The sequence below is a fragment of the Liolophura sinensis genome, chromosome 3, assembly GCF_032854445.1.
Source record: "Liolophura sinensis isolate JHLJ2023 chromosome 3, CUHK_Ljap_v2, whole genome shotgun sequence".
Lineage (NCBI taxonomy): Eukaryota > Metazoa > Mollusca > Polyplacophora > Chitonida > Chitonidae > Liolophura > Liolophura sinensis.
In genome coordinates, this window is record NC_088297.1 from 12823335 (window position 1) to 12837493 (window position 14159).

Sequence of the window (14159 nt, forward strand, 5' to 3'; positions counted from 1 at the left end):
TGTCACGGGATTAAACCACTTATTAAATAAAACACTTTTATTCGATATTAGAGTTAGTTCTAGCCAGAGAACAGAGCCACGCGTGTTTCAGAAGCTCACCAATCCGGTAACGGAAAAACGAAGACACCTGGATCTTCTTTCAAGGATCTGCCCCAGGTCACGTTGATGCTGCTAAAGAACCCCACGTTATGTTAATGGCCCTGGCCGGATCTTCCGAGAACCTCGTCGTCAGCGGCTTCTCCACATTTACCGCTAAGTTCATCCAGAACCAGTCGGACAGACCGCCGGCTTCTCGGCTATTTTAATGGGTGAGTGTAAGACTATTTTAATGGCCCTCTACAGAGTTCTGATGACTCAAAACTCCATCAGACCGAATGTTAAAATTAAATGGACTGGTCCTTAACTCAAGGCCAACCTGCGCACAAACTTTGCTATAATCCGTCAATAGCCTTTCCGTGAAGTATTGCTTATGAAAATACACACGGACAAACAAATGAACGCCGTCAAAAACATAATTTCCGTGGTAGAAGTTGTAAGCGATAGGCCTACATGTAAAGGTCGTAATATAAATTCGTAAACCAGTCGTCAATCATAAAGGATTGTCAAGGTCATTAATCATAAGACCAATTTCTAAAATAGCGTTCAACATAAATCACCAAATGGCTAAGAAAGCATACCTATTCAAAGTAAAAAATCAGAACGAAGTCATGTAAATGGAGGAAGATAACAGATGGCCGGGAAGGTGCAATAAATGTTGTGTTGGTGCGTAAATCTAATCAGCATGATGTAACATGTTAGTTCAGAAGTTAATGAAAACTAAAAAGTTAAGTGGTCATATATCCAACTTGGCGATTTTATTCAATTCGATGGACAACCATGCTAGAACTGGAATATAGGCCTTCTTTATGTGTAATTGTTTTTCATGCAACTGATTTGTTTGACAGGTTGATTAACTGGTAAAAAATACATAAAAATAATCCTATTTGTTACAGGTGTAATGGCGGTTCCTGGTGCTACAGGAGGCTTCCTTCTCGGTGGGGTGATTTGCCGAAAGTTTCAGTTCACAGGTCAGCGGGAATCTGCGACTGTGCGCAGGTGTGTCACTGCTCTCTATGGCAGCGGCAGCGACGATGTTCGCCAGATGCGATGAGACAAAGATCGCCGGAATTTCTGTCTCATACGAGAACGGGTAAGCCCATAAGTGGTTGGTGCAAAACAGTAAAACATTAGATAATCACTGCGTAGAGAACGACCTATACATCATTCATTCTCTATATTTCTGGGCTTTCAAGGTACAGCTGACCACCATTATCACGGATGTGGCTACAGTCGTATTGGTCGTTCTTTACGTAGTGAATGTAGTGCAACCACACCATACCATTATATTAGTTAATATGAGATAATCAGGGTATTCCTCAGTTGGAATAAAGTTGTGGCAGAGATAAATCTAACACATCGAAGAAGCGATTGGATAAGGTGTTTCCCTTTCAATCGCCAAGCCACGTGAGACGTGATTTCAGTACCATTAAGGGACACAGTCCAGTCGCTCAAAAGTGTATTAAAAGTTAGACACAGCTTAGATATTTATAGAAAGGTCTAATACAAAAACTAATGGCGCTTTAGTCCAGACTAAAGTTAATGCCGGTGTTTAACTGTTAATACACTTTTGTAACAACTGGGCCCAGGATATTTTTCAATATGCCCCAGCTTCGCTTGTCCTCATGACCATGTTGGCAGTAAGCGGTCGACAATGTGATTTCGTGTACTGTTACATGAAGTTCTCTGGGAACCTCTTTCCTTCCACCAATACATACATGTCACATGTCACACGTGGGAAAATTCGCCAGCATAACTTGCCAAGATTCTGTAGGTTTACTCCTGGCACTGAGATTTTCCTTCACCAGCCATGGTATATTTTATGGTTCAGATGGTTAAGGCGATGGTTAGCTCTTGTAATCGTGACTAATGAGCAGAGTTTGTTTGAATCCAGCTCTTGCTGTTTCAACTGCGGCTTTAAGTCAGGAGGTTTGTAGGGTACCTGGCGAAGGGCGGTGGTTTATTCTTGGCTGTCCCGTTTCCTTCGTCCATCAACCACACTGCCGTGTATATATGTATAAGTGTTGTACATGTATATAAGTGAAAACCCTTTAAACATGACGTTAAAGTTAAAGAAAGCTAAAATATGAAGTAAGGTAGACAACTGAAAACTATGCGTAACAACACATTCTTTTATTTTTTTATTTTTTTTCTTGAAGAGTGTTGAAAGGCATTCAGATATTTAAATTCTATGATGGGCTTTACGGGCCATACTGACAGTATGTAGGAACCAGAAGGAAAGAGTTTTTTGAGAACGGTATCTCGGTAGGCTTTTACTCATGGGTGAAATGAGTTATTCCAACATTCAATGTCGTGATTAGAGTTGGAAAAAATTCCTGTGACGTCAGAGTATGGTCCTTAAAGCCCACATTAGAATTCAAACGTTTGAACGCTTTTAACTCTCTTCACAAGAATTATAAAAATAAATGAAAGTACATTTATGCACAGTTTTTAAGTGGTCTATTAAGTGATCCCCACTTCGATTTTTAGACGTTTTAAACACCAATCAATTAAATAAATGAATAAATCTTTCTGTAGCCATACGGCGCCATCCGTGCCTGACCTCTCGTCCAGCTGTAATGTCGACTGCCACTGTTCTCAGGAGAGTTATCTTCCTGTTTGTGGTCCAAATGGAGTGCAGTATTTCTCGCCCTGTCACGCGGGATGCAGCGAGAATGTTGGAGAGGTAAGTGTCTCATTGTATCCGAGGATCAGGAACCGAGTCCACATTGTCATTTCTGATCCTGAAGTCTAAGCCAGAAATGCAGTTTTAGAGATTGCTTTTGGGATTATAGAAATCGACATTTTTTGCTGCTGATAAAAAATTAATCAAGGCTCACAACAAAACTCTTCAGAGGCCCTCAAAATTGGTACGCCTGCTCATTTTCTCTGTTACAACAGATTTACATTTGTATCAGGATCTTCACGCACCCCTGTATTTTTGTTTTGTTACAACAAAAACTACCTCTCATGCAGGTGTATTAACAATATGTCATTATCTAACTGCGTATTTCCTGTTACATCAGACTCACCGTATAGTAAAGTGTTTCTCCGTTTCAACGGAATCCTCACGTGCCCCTGAATTTTCTCTTTTACAACGGAATCCTCACGCGCTCCTATAGTTTCTCTTTTACAACAGAATCGTCACCCTGTATTTTCTCTTTCACATAGGAATCCCCACGAACCCCTGTGTTTTCTCTTTTACAGAGGAATCCTCACGCGCCCCTGTATTTTCTCTTTTACATAGGAATCCCCAAGAACCCCTGTATTTTCTCTTTTACATAGGAATCCCCACGAACCCCTGTATTTTCTCTTTTACATAGGAATCTCCACGAGCCCCTGTATTTTATCTTTTACATAGGAATCCTCACGCGCCCCTGTATTTTCTCTTTTACATAGGAATCCCCACGAGCCCCTGTGTTTTCTCTTTTACATAGGAATCCCCAGGAAACCCCGTATTTTCTCTTTTACATAGGAATCCTCACGTGCCCCTGTATTTTCTGTTTTACATAGGAATCCTCACGCGCCCCTGTATTTTCTCTTTTACATAGGAATCCTCACGCACCCCTGTATTTTCTCTTTTACATAGGTATCACGCGCCCCTGTATTTTCTCTTTTACATAGGAATCCCCATGAACCCCTGTATTTTCTCTTTTACATAGGAATCCCCAAGCGCCTCTGTATTTTCTGTTTTACATAGGAATCCTCACGCGCCTCTGTATTTTCTCTTTTACATAGGAATCCTCACGCGCTCCTGTATTTTGTCTTTTACATAGGAATCCCCAAGCGCCTCTGTATTTTCTCTTTTACATAGGAATCCTCACGCGCCCGTGTATTTTCTTTGTTACCACAGAACTACCACTCATGCAGCTGTATAAACAGTACGTCCTCCGTCAACCAGACCGCCGTGAATGGAGTCTGTGAAACGAACTGTCCAATGCTCTATTTCTTCCTACCCATGTTCTTCATCGTGATGCTGCTGACTTTCGTGGCCGCTACACCTCTTACGATCAGCACCTTGCGGTAAGTTAATTCAAAACTGTAGCCATTTCTTTGTGGCAGCACATTACGGTAAGTCAGTAAATGCTGTTCATTTTAGTGGGTAGAGAATCCGCCTTGGGGGTAGTAGATCCAGGATCAATCCTGGGTCGGGTTACACCTAAGACCTTAAAAAAGAGAAAGTTATAGTTTCTCGCGTGGCGTTCAGCATTAAGGAGATAGTTCAACCACTGGTTAACTCGTATCAGGGTAATGGCACGGATGGGGCGGCGTACTTGCCTTCGGTAAGTCGTCTTAGTGAAGCAGCGCTAGATAAAAAAGCGGTGGATACCCGTCCTGCAACAAGAAGACACATTACAGGTACAGACACTCTAAGGACTCCTTCTTCGTCATATGACTGAAAAAATTGTTAAGTTAAACCTGAAGCACTCATTCACTCACCTTTGGGTCCGTTATACCGGTAAACCAGTCAGTGTTACCGACTTCTGTGGGTGCTACTCCTCTCACGATCAGCAAATTGCGGTAAGCGAAGTTTTGCTAGTGACGTTTGAGGTCGATGTACCGTTCACGAGCAGCACCTTATATGGTATGCCAGTGTAGGCTGCATTTTTCTGTAAGGCAATCAGTGTTTCAATGAATCCGGCCGCTACACGTCCCACGATTAGAAATTTGCGGTACCCTAATCAGAGCTGTTGACGTTTGTGGCCGCTAACACTTCATGGGTGGTTTCCTCCACCCATGAAACTAACCGCAACAGTGTGTGCTAAAAATTCTTGATGATAACGTTAAATCACAATCAAAGAAATAAATAATTAAAAATTGATACTTGTATTATTTTACAGATGCGTGCCGGTGACACATAAAACGTTCGCAGTGGGTGTAATGTGGGTGTTTGTTCGCTTTTTGGGTAAGTGTTGAGAAAAACTAAAGTAAATTCTACAAATATTATTTCAGCCTGTTTTTTATGCAAAGCATTTACTTGAGATATGTTGAATCTCCTGAATATTTTCCTTTCTCAATACAGTTTTACTCTTAAATAAGAGGTGGCGAATAAATTTTTTTGAATTCTCCTTGATCCCTTGAACAGGAACAGTCCCCGGGCCTATTTTCTTCGGCGTAATCATCGATAGTGCCTGTGTGATATGGAAGAAAAGCTGCGGAAGCTCTGTGAACGAATCTTGTTGGATTTACAACAATGAAACCATGGGGAGAAACTTTTTTCTAGTTGCTCTTGGTGTGAAGTTTTTATCAACATTGTTGTTCGGTCTTGGTAGCATTGTCTATAAAGCGCCATCTATAAACAAGGAGAATAACCTTGACATTGCTACAATAGAAGTTGAGAGCAATAGATCCAAAGTTACTGACCCACTAAGTAATACTGAATCATATAGAAGCCTCAACTCAGAGAAAATGGGAGTTGACAATCCAGGGTACTTGTCTTAACTGGACTCATTTTCCGCAACCTTCCTTCTATGGGGGAGAGTGTAAGTCGGGAGGTGTTAGTAATGCTAAGCCCGGACCCCGACCTATGAGCATGGCTGTCGGCCGGCCGCAGACCTAGGTCGGAACTCTCGGTGTGTTGCTTCAACCGTCTCCAACCGTCCCGGAACCCATCAAGCGCTGAAGATGAATGCTGCTGAATTCTGTGCGTCAAAGAGAAAAAATTTGCAACACTCGACGTGATTCTTGATTCGCCGTGAACATTCCAATCATTATACACAAATGCTAATGAAAATGCTATGAGCCAATGCCAAAATGCTTTACAAAGTGACATGTGGTTCTTGATTCGCTATTGTTCCAAGGGTCTGTCCAAGCATTCGGCATAAACACTGCTGAGCGTTGGATGAATATGATGCCTATTTCGTCACGGTTCTTGGAGTCTTTCAGCCAAACAATGTATGCAATATTCGGCTGAAATTCAACGAAGCTTCTACAGCAATGCTGTGCATGTTCCATACATTATGTGATTCACGTTTCGCCATGGTTACAGAAGTTTATGTGGTATTGTGCATGGAATATGGTGAAAATTCCAGAAATGTCTATATGTCCCAAGCATTGTATGATTCATGATGCGTTATGGTTCGTCAAGCATTGTACATGAATAATGCTGAAAATTCCAGGAATGTCTATATGTCCCAAGCATTGTGTAGCTCACTATTCGCTATGGCTCCAGGAGCTTGTCAAGGGTTGTACATAAATAATGTACATGGATGCTGCTGAAAATTCCAGGAATGTCTATGTCTCATACATTCTGTGGTTCACGATTCGCTATGGCTCCAAGAGCTTATCAAGTATTGTACATGGATGATACCGAAATTCCAGGAATCTGTACATGTCCCATGGGTTGTGTGATTCACAATTCGCTATGGCTCCAGGAGCTTATCAAGTATTGTACATATATGATGCTGAAAATTCCAGGAATGTCTACATGTCCCATGGGTTGTGTGATTCGCTCTATGGCTCCAGGAGCTTGTCAAGTATTGTACATGGATGATGCTGAAAATTCCAGGAATGTCTACATGTCCCATGGGTTGTGTGATTCGCTCTATGGCTCCAGGAGCTTGTCAAGTATTGTACATGGATGATGCTGAAAATTCCAGGAATGTCTACATGTCCCATGGGTTGTGTGATTCACAATTCGCTATGGCTCCAGGAGCTTATCAAGTATTGTACATGGATGATACCGAAATTCCAGGAATCTGTACATGTCCCATGGATTGTGTGATTCACAATTCGCTATGGCTTCATGGTTATATCTGGATTCTATTAAACATGACACGTAAATGTTAGTGAAAGTCCCAGGAATGACTACGACACCCCATGTAATTTATGATTCGCAGTGGTTCCGAGACCAGACGAAGCATTATGCAATGATTATGCTGAAAATTCCAGGGATGTTTTCACAAGCCATTCATACTTCAGGGAAGTGTATTTTATAATTATAAATACATAGAAGATGGAATTCCATGACGATTGTATTAATTTATTTTATGTGTACAATTAGGCTGACATTCTCTGGCAGTTTTTACTAAGTTATTATATGTATGCAAACTGGAACTAAAATTCCATGACTTCTGCGTCAGCCTGTTGTATACTATTGGAAGATGAACCTGTGTAATAGTTTATCAAGCTACAACATTTCTACATTCTGTTATATTCCAACTGCAGTTTCAAACTTCATGTTATTTTCAAGGAATATTTGTGATATATATATATATGATATGATATATATGATATATTCCTTGAAAGTAACATGAAGTTCGAAACTGCAGTTGGAATATAACAGAATGTATGTAGAAAGTTGAGAAGGCGTTTTATTATGTTCTCCTCACCAGGGGATCTTTCTCTATTTCTTCATATATATATATATATATATATATATATATATATATATATATATATATATATATATATATATATATATATATATATATATATATATAGCATAGTGAGTTTCCATGACAGTTGTTCCAAGCCAGAATTTACTCAAAAATTGAATTCCACGATAATTGTATCGATGCAATATACACATGGAAATGAAAATCCCATATAAGTTCTGCTAAGACATTCCTACACAGTTGGAAAATGGCATTCCAGGACAATTTTTCCAAGCGCTATATATGATGTACATACATATACAAGCTGAAATTGCACGACAATACATGAAGAAAATCATTCAAATGATCCTCTACGATTTGAACTGCCAAACAGTTGACTTACATGTGGCTTAATATAGAGGTCTAAATTGATCATCTCAGATTTATTCAAGTCATAGTTTATTGATTAAGGGATTCTAAATTCAAGTTCCATGCTTAAAGATATCGTATGTTCTTGAACTACCATCAGAGTCTCTGCATGAGTGCCACGTATTTCATTCCCCAGGGTTCTCATTGATGTTTTGCATATTACCATTGCATCGAAGAAAATATTTTAGAAAATGTTATGCACGAAATGAACCCATTTCTAAACACTCAGGTGTATATAGCTCCGAATTAGCTATGTGTCCCTCTGAAAGTGTTTCAAGTTTTCTGAAATCCGTTTGTTAATTATCGTACGGTCATCGATGCCCTGGTTTTACAAAACACTACTGTCATTTTTATGTTGTATGGTTGTTAGTCATCAAGTGATGTATGGAAATCACTTTCGAGCAATATTTCGTTCATTCATGTACGATGCTAGGATTTATACTGTTACTATAAGGCAATGTTTATTTATTTATTGATTTGATTGGTGTTTTACGCCGTTCTCAAGAATATTTCACTTATACGAGGGCGGCCAGCATTATCGTTGGAGGTAACCGGGCATATACCGGGGAAAAACCAAGACCATGCGCATATTGGTGAAGACCTTCCCACGTACGGCCGGAGAGGAAGCCAGCGTGAGCTGGACTTGAACTCACAGCGACCGCATTGGTGAGAGGCTCTTGGGTCATTGCGCTGCGCTAGCTTGTCAACCAACTGAGCCACGGAGACCCCTATAAGGCAATGTCGTATCATATTCAATATAATTTCGTGTTATTCTAATAGAATCGTTATCTTGAATTAATAGAATTTGTTACTTTTAACAGAATAATCTGCTGTAATAACAGAATACATTCTAGCATTACTCATGTAACAGACTTTCAGTTAAATTTAACAGATTATTTTTTGAGTGTAGTTATCAGTTGCTATATCGAAATTACTGTCAAACAATATTTCGTCCATTCATAATATATACGAAAAGACTATAGATATATATACAACATAGCAAGCTTTAAAAGTCTAGCGTCATGCAGCTGATTTTAACGATTCCTTTAGTACAGGTCGTCTGGGACGAAGATATCGTTATATTATGGCGTTTATATATTAGTGTAAAGTGTATGGTAAAAATTTCGAAGGTACTGGAAGTATTTTTGATTAGAAAGCTGCTCCGTAAACAGATTAAAAGCGAAGAACTCAGTAGCATGAAGTACAATCAGATAAAAAATATTGTCCGCGAAAATATAATGAAGTAAAATGCATTTAAAATTTTGGAATCTACTCTGGCCTTTTCTGACCATTTTGGGACAAGTAATGTCGCGTAGTCTTTTTGTCACTTGACACACACAGATTGCTATTTCATTACTTTAAGTGCATCTTCATTTAGAGCTATGAAGGCGTGCAACAAATGGACCTTGAAACGAACTATTTCAAGCCAAAAACATTGCTGTGACGTCAGAGATACCCTTTGGGTCGCGTCAGACCACCATAGAGTGTTGTGTTTTATATGCATTTTAGTCGGTTAGAAAAATTCTAAAACAATAAATCCAGCAAAAATAAATTTTCCTGGACAGTGTTTAATGGTTATCTGATCAGTACTTTATTTTAGTGTCTTCTTAGCCTTTAAACAATTGTATTCTTTCTCGGATAATTTATCACTATTTATTGAAAACTCTGTTGACCTTCTAATGCTGTACATACCATTTGATGCTTGACCAAAGATATTTTATAGTTCATGTGATGTATATGGTGTCCATTTCATGTTTTGCGTTTTGCACGTTGTACAGCTATTTCTCTTACGTAGTACTATATTGCAAATACTTCCATTTCCACTTATAAGCCTTGCGTAGGGTAGATGGAGCAAGTCCAACAAATGAAGCAAAGGATTAGATGATTAAATACTCTCGGTTTACAACAAAAACCGAAGTATTGTTTCTTGGAGGCCACATTTGTCTATATACCTTATATAATGTTCGTTTTACGTGTAAATTTTCTTTTATGTGTCCATGTATAAAACTTTGGATACAGAACTTTTCGGTGTTTTGAATACCCAGGAGTCCTTTTATTTTCCTGTTTCTTCAGGTATGACGTCACCGATTCATGTGCTTAGCACCTCCTCTTCAGAATAAACATGTGAGAACCACACGAATAAGTGACGTCATGCCCAAAGCCAGTGTGAAATCATACTCCTTAATGCTTTCTATGCGTTCGCTTTACATCAGTGTTACCACTAGCGAATTTTGTGCAGGAATCTTGAACGACGCCAAGGTCACTGAGGACTCGATGGGGAAGGAGGAAGGAATTGATATTAGAAAAAAAAATATGTATTCGCGGCCGATTCCCCAAAGCCATTTCTGACTTAAGTCAAAATCCGAAATGCAGTCTTAAGATTGTTATCGACTTTAGAAATTGAAATTTTGTTCACCTCGTTAGCGTTATCTAAAGACAAATCTGTCTAAAGTTTAATTTTCCTGTGCCGAAAACATTGTGAAGAATTTTCAACTTTGATTTAGTCATAAACGTTTTGACTTAGTCACAAACGGCTCCTGACATTTTTCCAACGTACAACTGGATCAATTATACAGTGCATGTATTAATGAATGCCGATGCTAATTTAGCCTAAGCCGCATGAACTCCGAAGGTCAAACTCATGTAATGGTTGTCGTAAGGTTAAGGGAAGATAGCGAGCGGTGAATGCGCTGTAAGGAGTATGTTGGAAAAGTACGCCCTTGATGACCCTATCGTATAATGTCTAGTGTTACCATTTTATTGTATGATATGAAGTTGTGCGTTTTTATTGTAACATTACAAGTTGTGCCGTTTCATTGTAGCAGATCTAGTTATACCGTTTTATTGTAACATTTCATGCTGTATCGTTTTATTGTAACATATCCAACTGTACAGCTTTATTGTAACATATCAGGTTGTACCGTTTTATTGTAACATATCCAGTTGTACAGCTTTATTGTAACATATCAAGTTGTACCGTTTTATTGTAATATTTCAAGTTGTACCGTTTTATTGTAACATATCCAATTGTACAGCTTTATTTTAACATATCAAGTTGTACCGTTTTATTGTAACATTTCAAGTTGTACCGTTTTATTGTAAAATATCCTGTTGTACCGCATATACAGTTGTAGGCCTACAGTTTTTTCTGTAACGTGGCCAGTTGTACTGCTTTTTTGTACCATATACAGTTTTATTATTTATACATCAATGAAATCCCAGTATTTCCTTCACTGATAAAAATGATATCTTCACAAGTTAGATATTACTTTTGTTATTACATTTTGCTGTTACACTGCTGGAGACCTTGACCCATGGAACAATGCCTCGTTTACTGCATCACAAGGCCGTGCACTTCCGCGCAGTATATAGTTCGCAAAAAAATGAGGTAGAAATTCTTCATGTGCTTAATTTACGTAAATACCCATATTGCATCAGCATTAAGTACCTTTGTAGAATGTATAATTACTTACAGACAGCTCTTAAAACTGTAAAAAGATTTTGTGAGCGCGGACGTGAACGAAATTGCAGCCCGTATGAATAGAATTAGAAATACAACGAAGATGACACCTTGCTTATACCAGAAATATTGTTCTCGTGAAAGGTAGAAATGATAACCCACTCGACGCTTCGCATTTCCACCTCTCACTCGAACAATATTTATGGTATTCAACCTTCACTATGCAATATCCTCTATGAACCGTTTTTCTGTAAGGTGGCCAGTTGTACCGGTTTATTATAACTTAATATGCCGTTGAATCGTTTTATTGTAGCATGTACAGTTGTACTGTTTTATTATAAAATACCCAGGTGTGCTTTGTTAAAGTAACATATCCACTTTTACCGTTTTTACTGTAACATATCCAATTGTAACATATCCAGTTGTACCGTTTGATTGTAACATATATCCAGTTATACATTTTTATTGTAATATATCGAGTTGAATCGTTCTATTGAAACATATCCAGTCGTGATATCGCAGCATATCAATGCAAACAAAAGCCTAAACCTTAGTCGGCCAGACAATCTCCACTCATTGCTCTCGAATTGTATAAAGCGCTGCATCATTCTTGTTTATTTTATGTAATTTAATTCAAAATTTAATTTAATTCTGATTAAATGCATGTGTTTGGATGTAAACAACAAATTTACATTCAAATACATTTATTACACGTGCAGTACATCCTTATTTAGAGCATTATTACAAATAAAAATTTTAAAATTATTCATTTTGTGGAATCAGATTCTGTTTGTTACAGTTACAGTTATTTGATTGGTGTTTTACGCCAAACTCATGAATATTTCACTTATACGACGGCGGGCAGAATTATGGTGGGAGGAAACCGGGCGAAGCACGAGGGAAACGACCCGTCTTCTCGAGCCAAAGTATAAAGTGCGGTGACTGTGTGACATATGTCAAACTCAAGTTTTGACAACCGGTTCAGATAAGCGAAGCATCGACTGCATACAAACTCTGATCCTATCGCTTGGCTTCACTGATTGTACTGGAAAGAATCTAAAAAACTGATTTCCGGCTTTTTTTTAGACAAAGTTTCTCAGCACATCCGACAGCGAGACACGACAGTCAACGCCGCATTGGTGAACATTCGGTCTATCGAACACAGCTAATAGGAATTCTGACTGGATGCGCGTCCTCTGGATCGCATCCAATAAAAGGGCGGTTCGGGTAGTACGAGTTTTGTACACGTGATCTGCCAAGGGTAGATATATTAGAGTAACGGATCTATATCACTTGGCTGCATGGCGAAGATGCCACGACCATGCAACATACTCTCAGACAGACATTGTGATCTTTTCGTTTCTCTGTTAAGCTGCATACAAATCTACACTTTAGTGAATAAGATGGACTGACTACGTGTCAATGTGTAAAAGTGTTACATTATTAGTCTATGATCAAAAAGCAAACAGCGCTCTGCAGAAAATATCCTTTCGCCTAACATGCCAGTGTCATGACAGTAAGATACATGTTATGGTCTTGACAAACTCTGACAGAAAAAAAGCCGGGGTCACCTGCACACAGAAACAGACACCCCCGCTGGCTGGCTGATTCACATAAAACGTCGCTCTCCAGGCACATTGCCAATATAGGTCCTTGGTCATTAAAGTTGGAAATTTGAATCCAGGTGTGGCTAGTTCAGGACATTTAATAGGCGCCTTGCGCCGGCCAGTGGTTCTCTCCGGATATAATGTTGGGTGTGCTCAACCAATGAATCTGGTCGCATAAGTAAAAAAATTATTTATCTATTTGATAGGTGTTTAACGCCGTACTCAAGAATATTTCACTTATAAGTAAGATATTCTTATGTGTGGCATTAAACATAGACAAAAAAATAAATTCATGTGACGGCGGCCAGGTTAATTGGTTGAGCACACTCAATACTGTATCCGGGAGAAATCCATCGACTGGCGCAAGGTGCCCAACAAGTGTCCTAAACAAGCTACAGAAAAGTCTGTGTGTACCTGGTACATGTAGATAGTAGTCGGTGTAGGCAAACACGCGTGTACACACATGACTACGGTTCATGTTTAATTTCTTTATTTTATTTTATCTATTTCATAGGTGTTTTTCGCCGTACTCAAGCATATTTCACATATATACATCGCTGGCCATGCAGCATTTGGTGGAAAGAAATCGGGCAGACTCCCAAGGCAGCCCACGTCCATCCGCAGATTGCCGGCAGACGTTCTCACCTACGACTAGAGAGGAAGCCAGCATGAGCTGGACTTGAACTCACAGCGACCGCATTAGTTGGAGACTGTTGTGTCATTGCACCGCGCTAGTACGCTAACCACCACGGCCACAGAGGCCACACATGTTCCATTAAGCCGTGATAACCCGATGCGATTGTCCTTGCGATTCGCAGAACTTGAAAAGTCGGACGAGTCAATTCCATGAGCCGAGTTCAGCCGTAATGCTGGCCGCCATCGTATAAGTGAAATATTCCTGAATACGGCGTAAAACACCAATAAAATAAATAAATGAACCAATCCCATAAGCCGAGTTCAGCAGAAGCGATTTGCCGATTTCCCCTTTTTCATTAGACTAGTTGATTGCGATGGGTCGAATCACACTCCTTATCTCTCTGTGTTTGCTTTACATCACTGCCAACACTGGCATAATTTAAACAGAAATCTTGAACAACGCCGAGGTCATTGCGGTCACGGTTATGAGGCAGGAAGTGATGTCAGAAAACACAAACCCTGTCTCAACATTTGTTTCTAATAATACTTTCTCATTCTTTCAAATGCATTCTTATATAAACTATGCACAACGTGATTCTAAACAGCACCTGACAT

General features: G+C 39.3%; 1 protein-coding gene across 1 annotated transcript in view; it reads left to right on the forward strand.

Annotated features, from left to right (window-relative positions):
* The window catches only part of LOC135463374 (solute carrier organic anion transporter family member 4C1-like), a 35599-nt gene extending 30061 nt beyond the window's left edge, over positions 1-5538 (forward strand). Inside the window, exons 12-16 of the mRNA XM_064740633.1 lie at positions 993-1095; positions 2635-2782; positions 3950-4119; positions 4938-5002; positions 5183-5538. Coding sequence (XP_064596703.1) covers positions 993-1095; positions 2635-2782; positions 3950-4119; positions 4938-5002; positions 5183-5538 — 842 coding nt within the window. The remainder of the gene's footprint in view (positions 1-992; positions 1096-2634; positions 2783-3949; positions 4120-4937; positions 5003-5182) is intronic.
* Positions 5539-14159: the final 8621 nt, after the last annotated feature.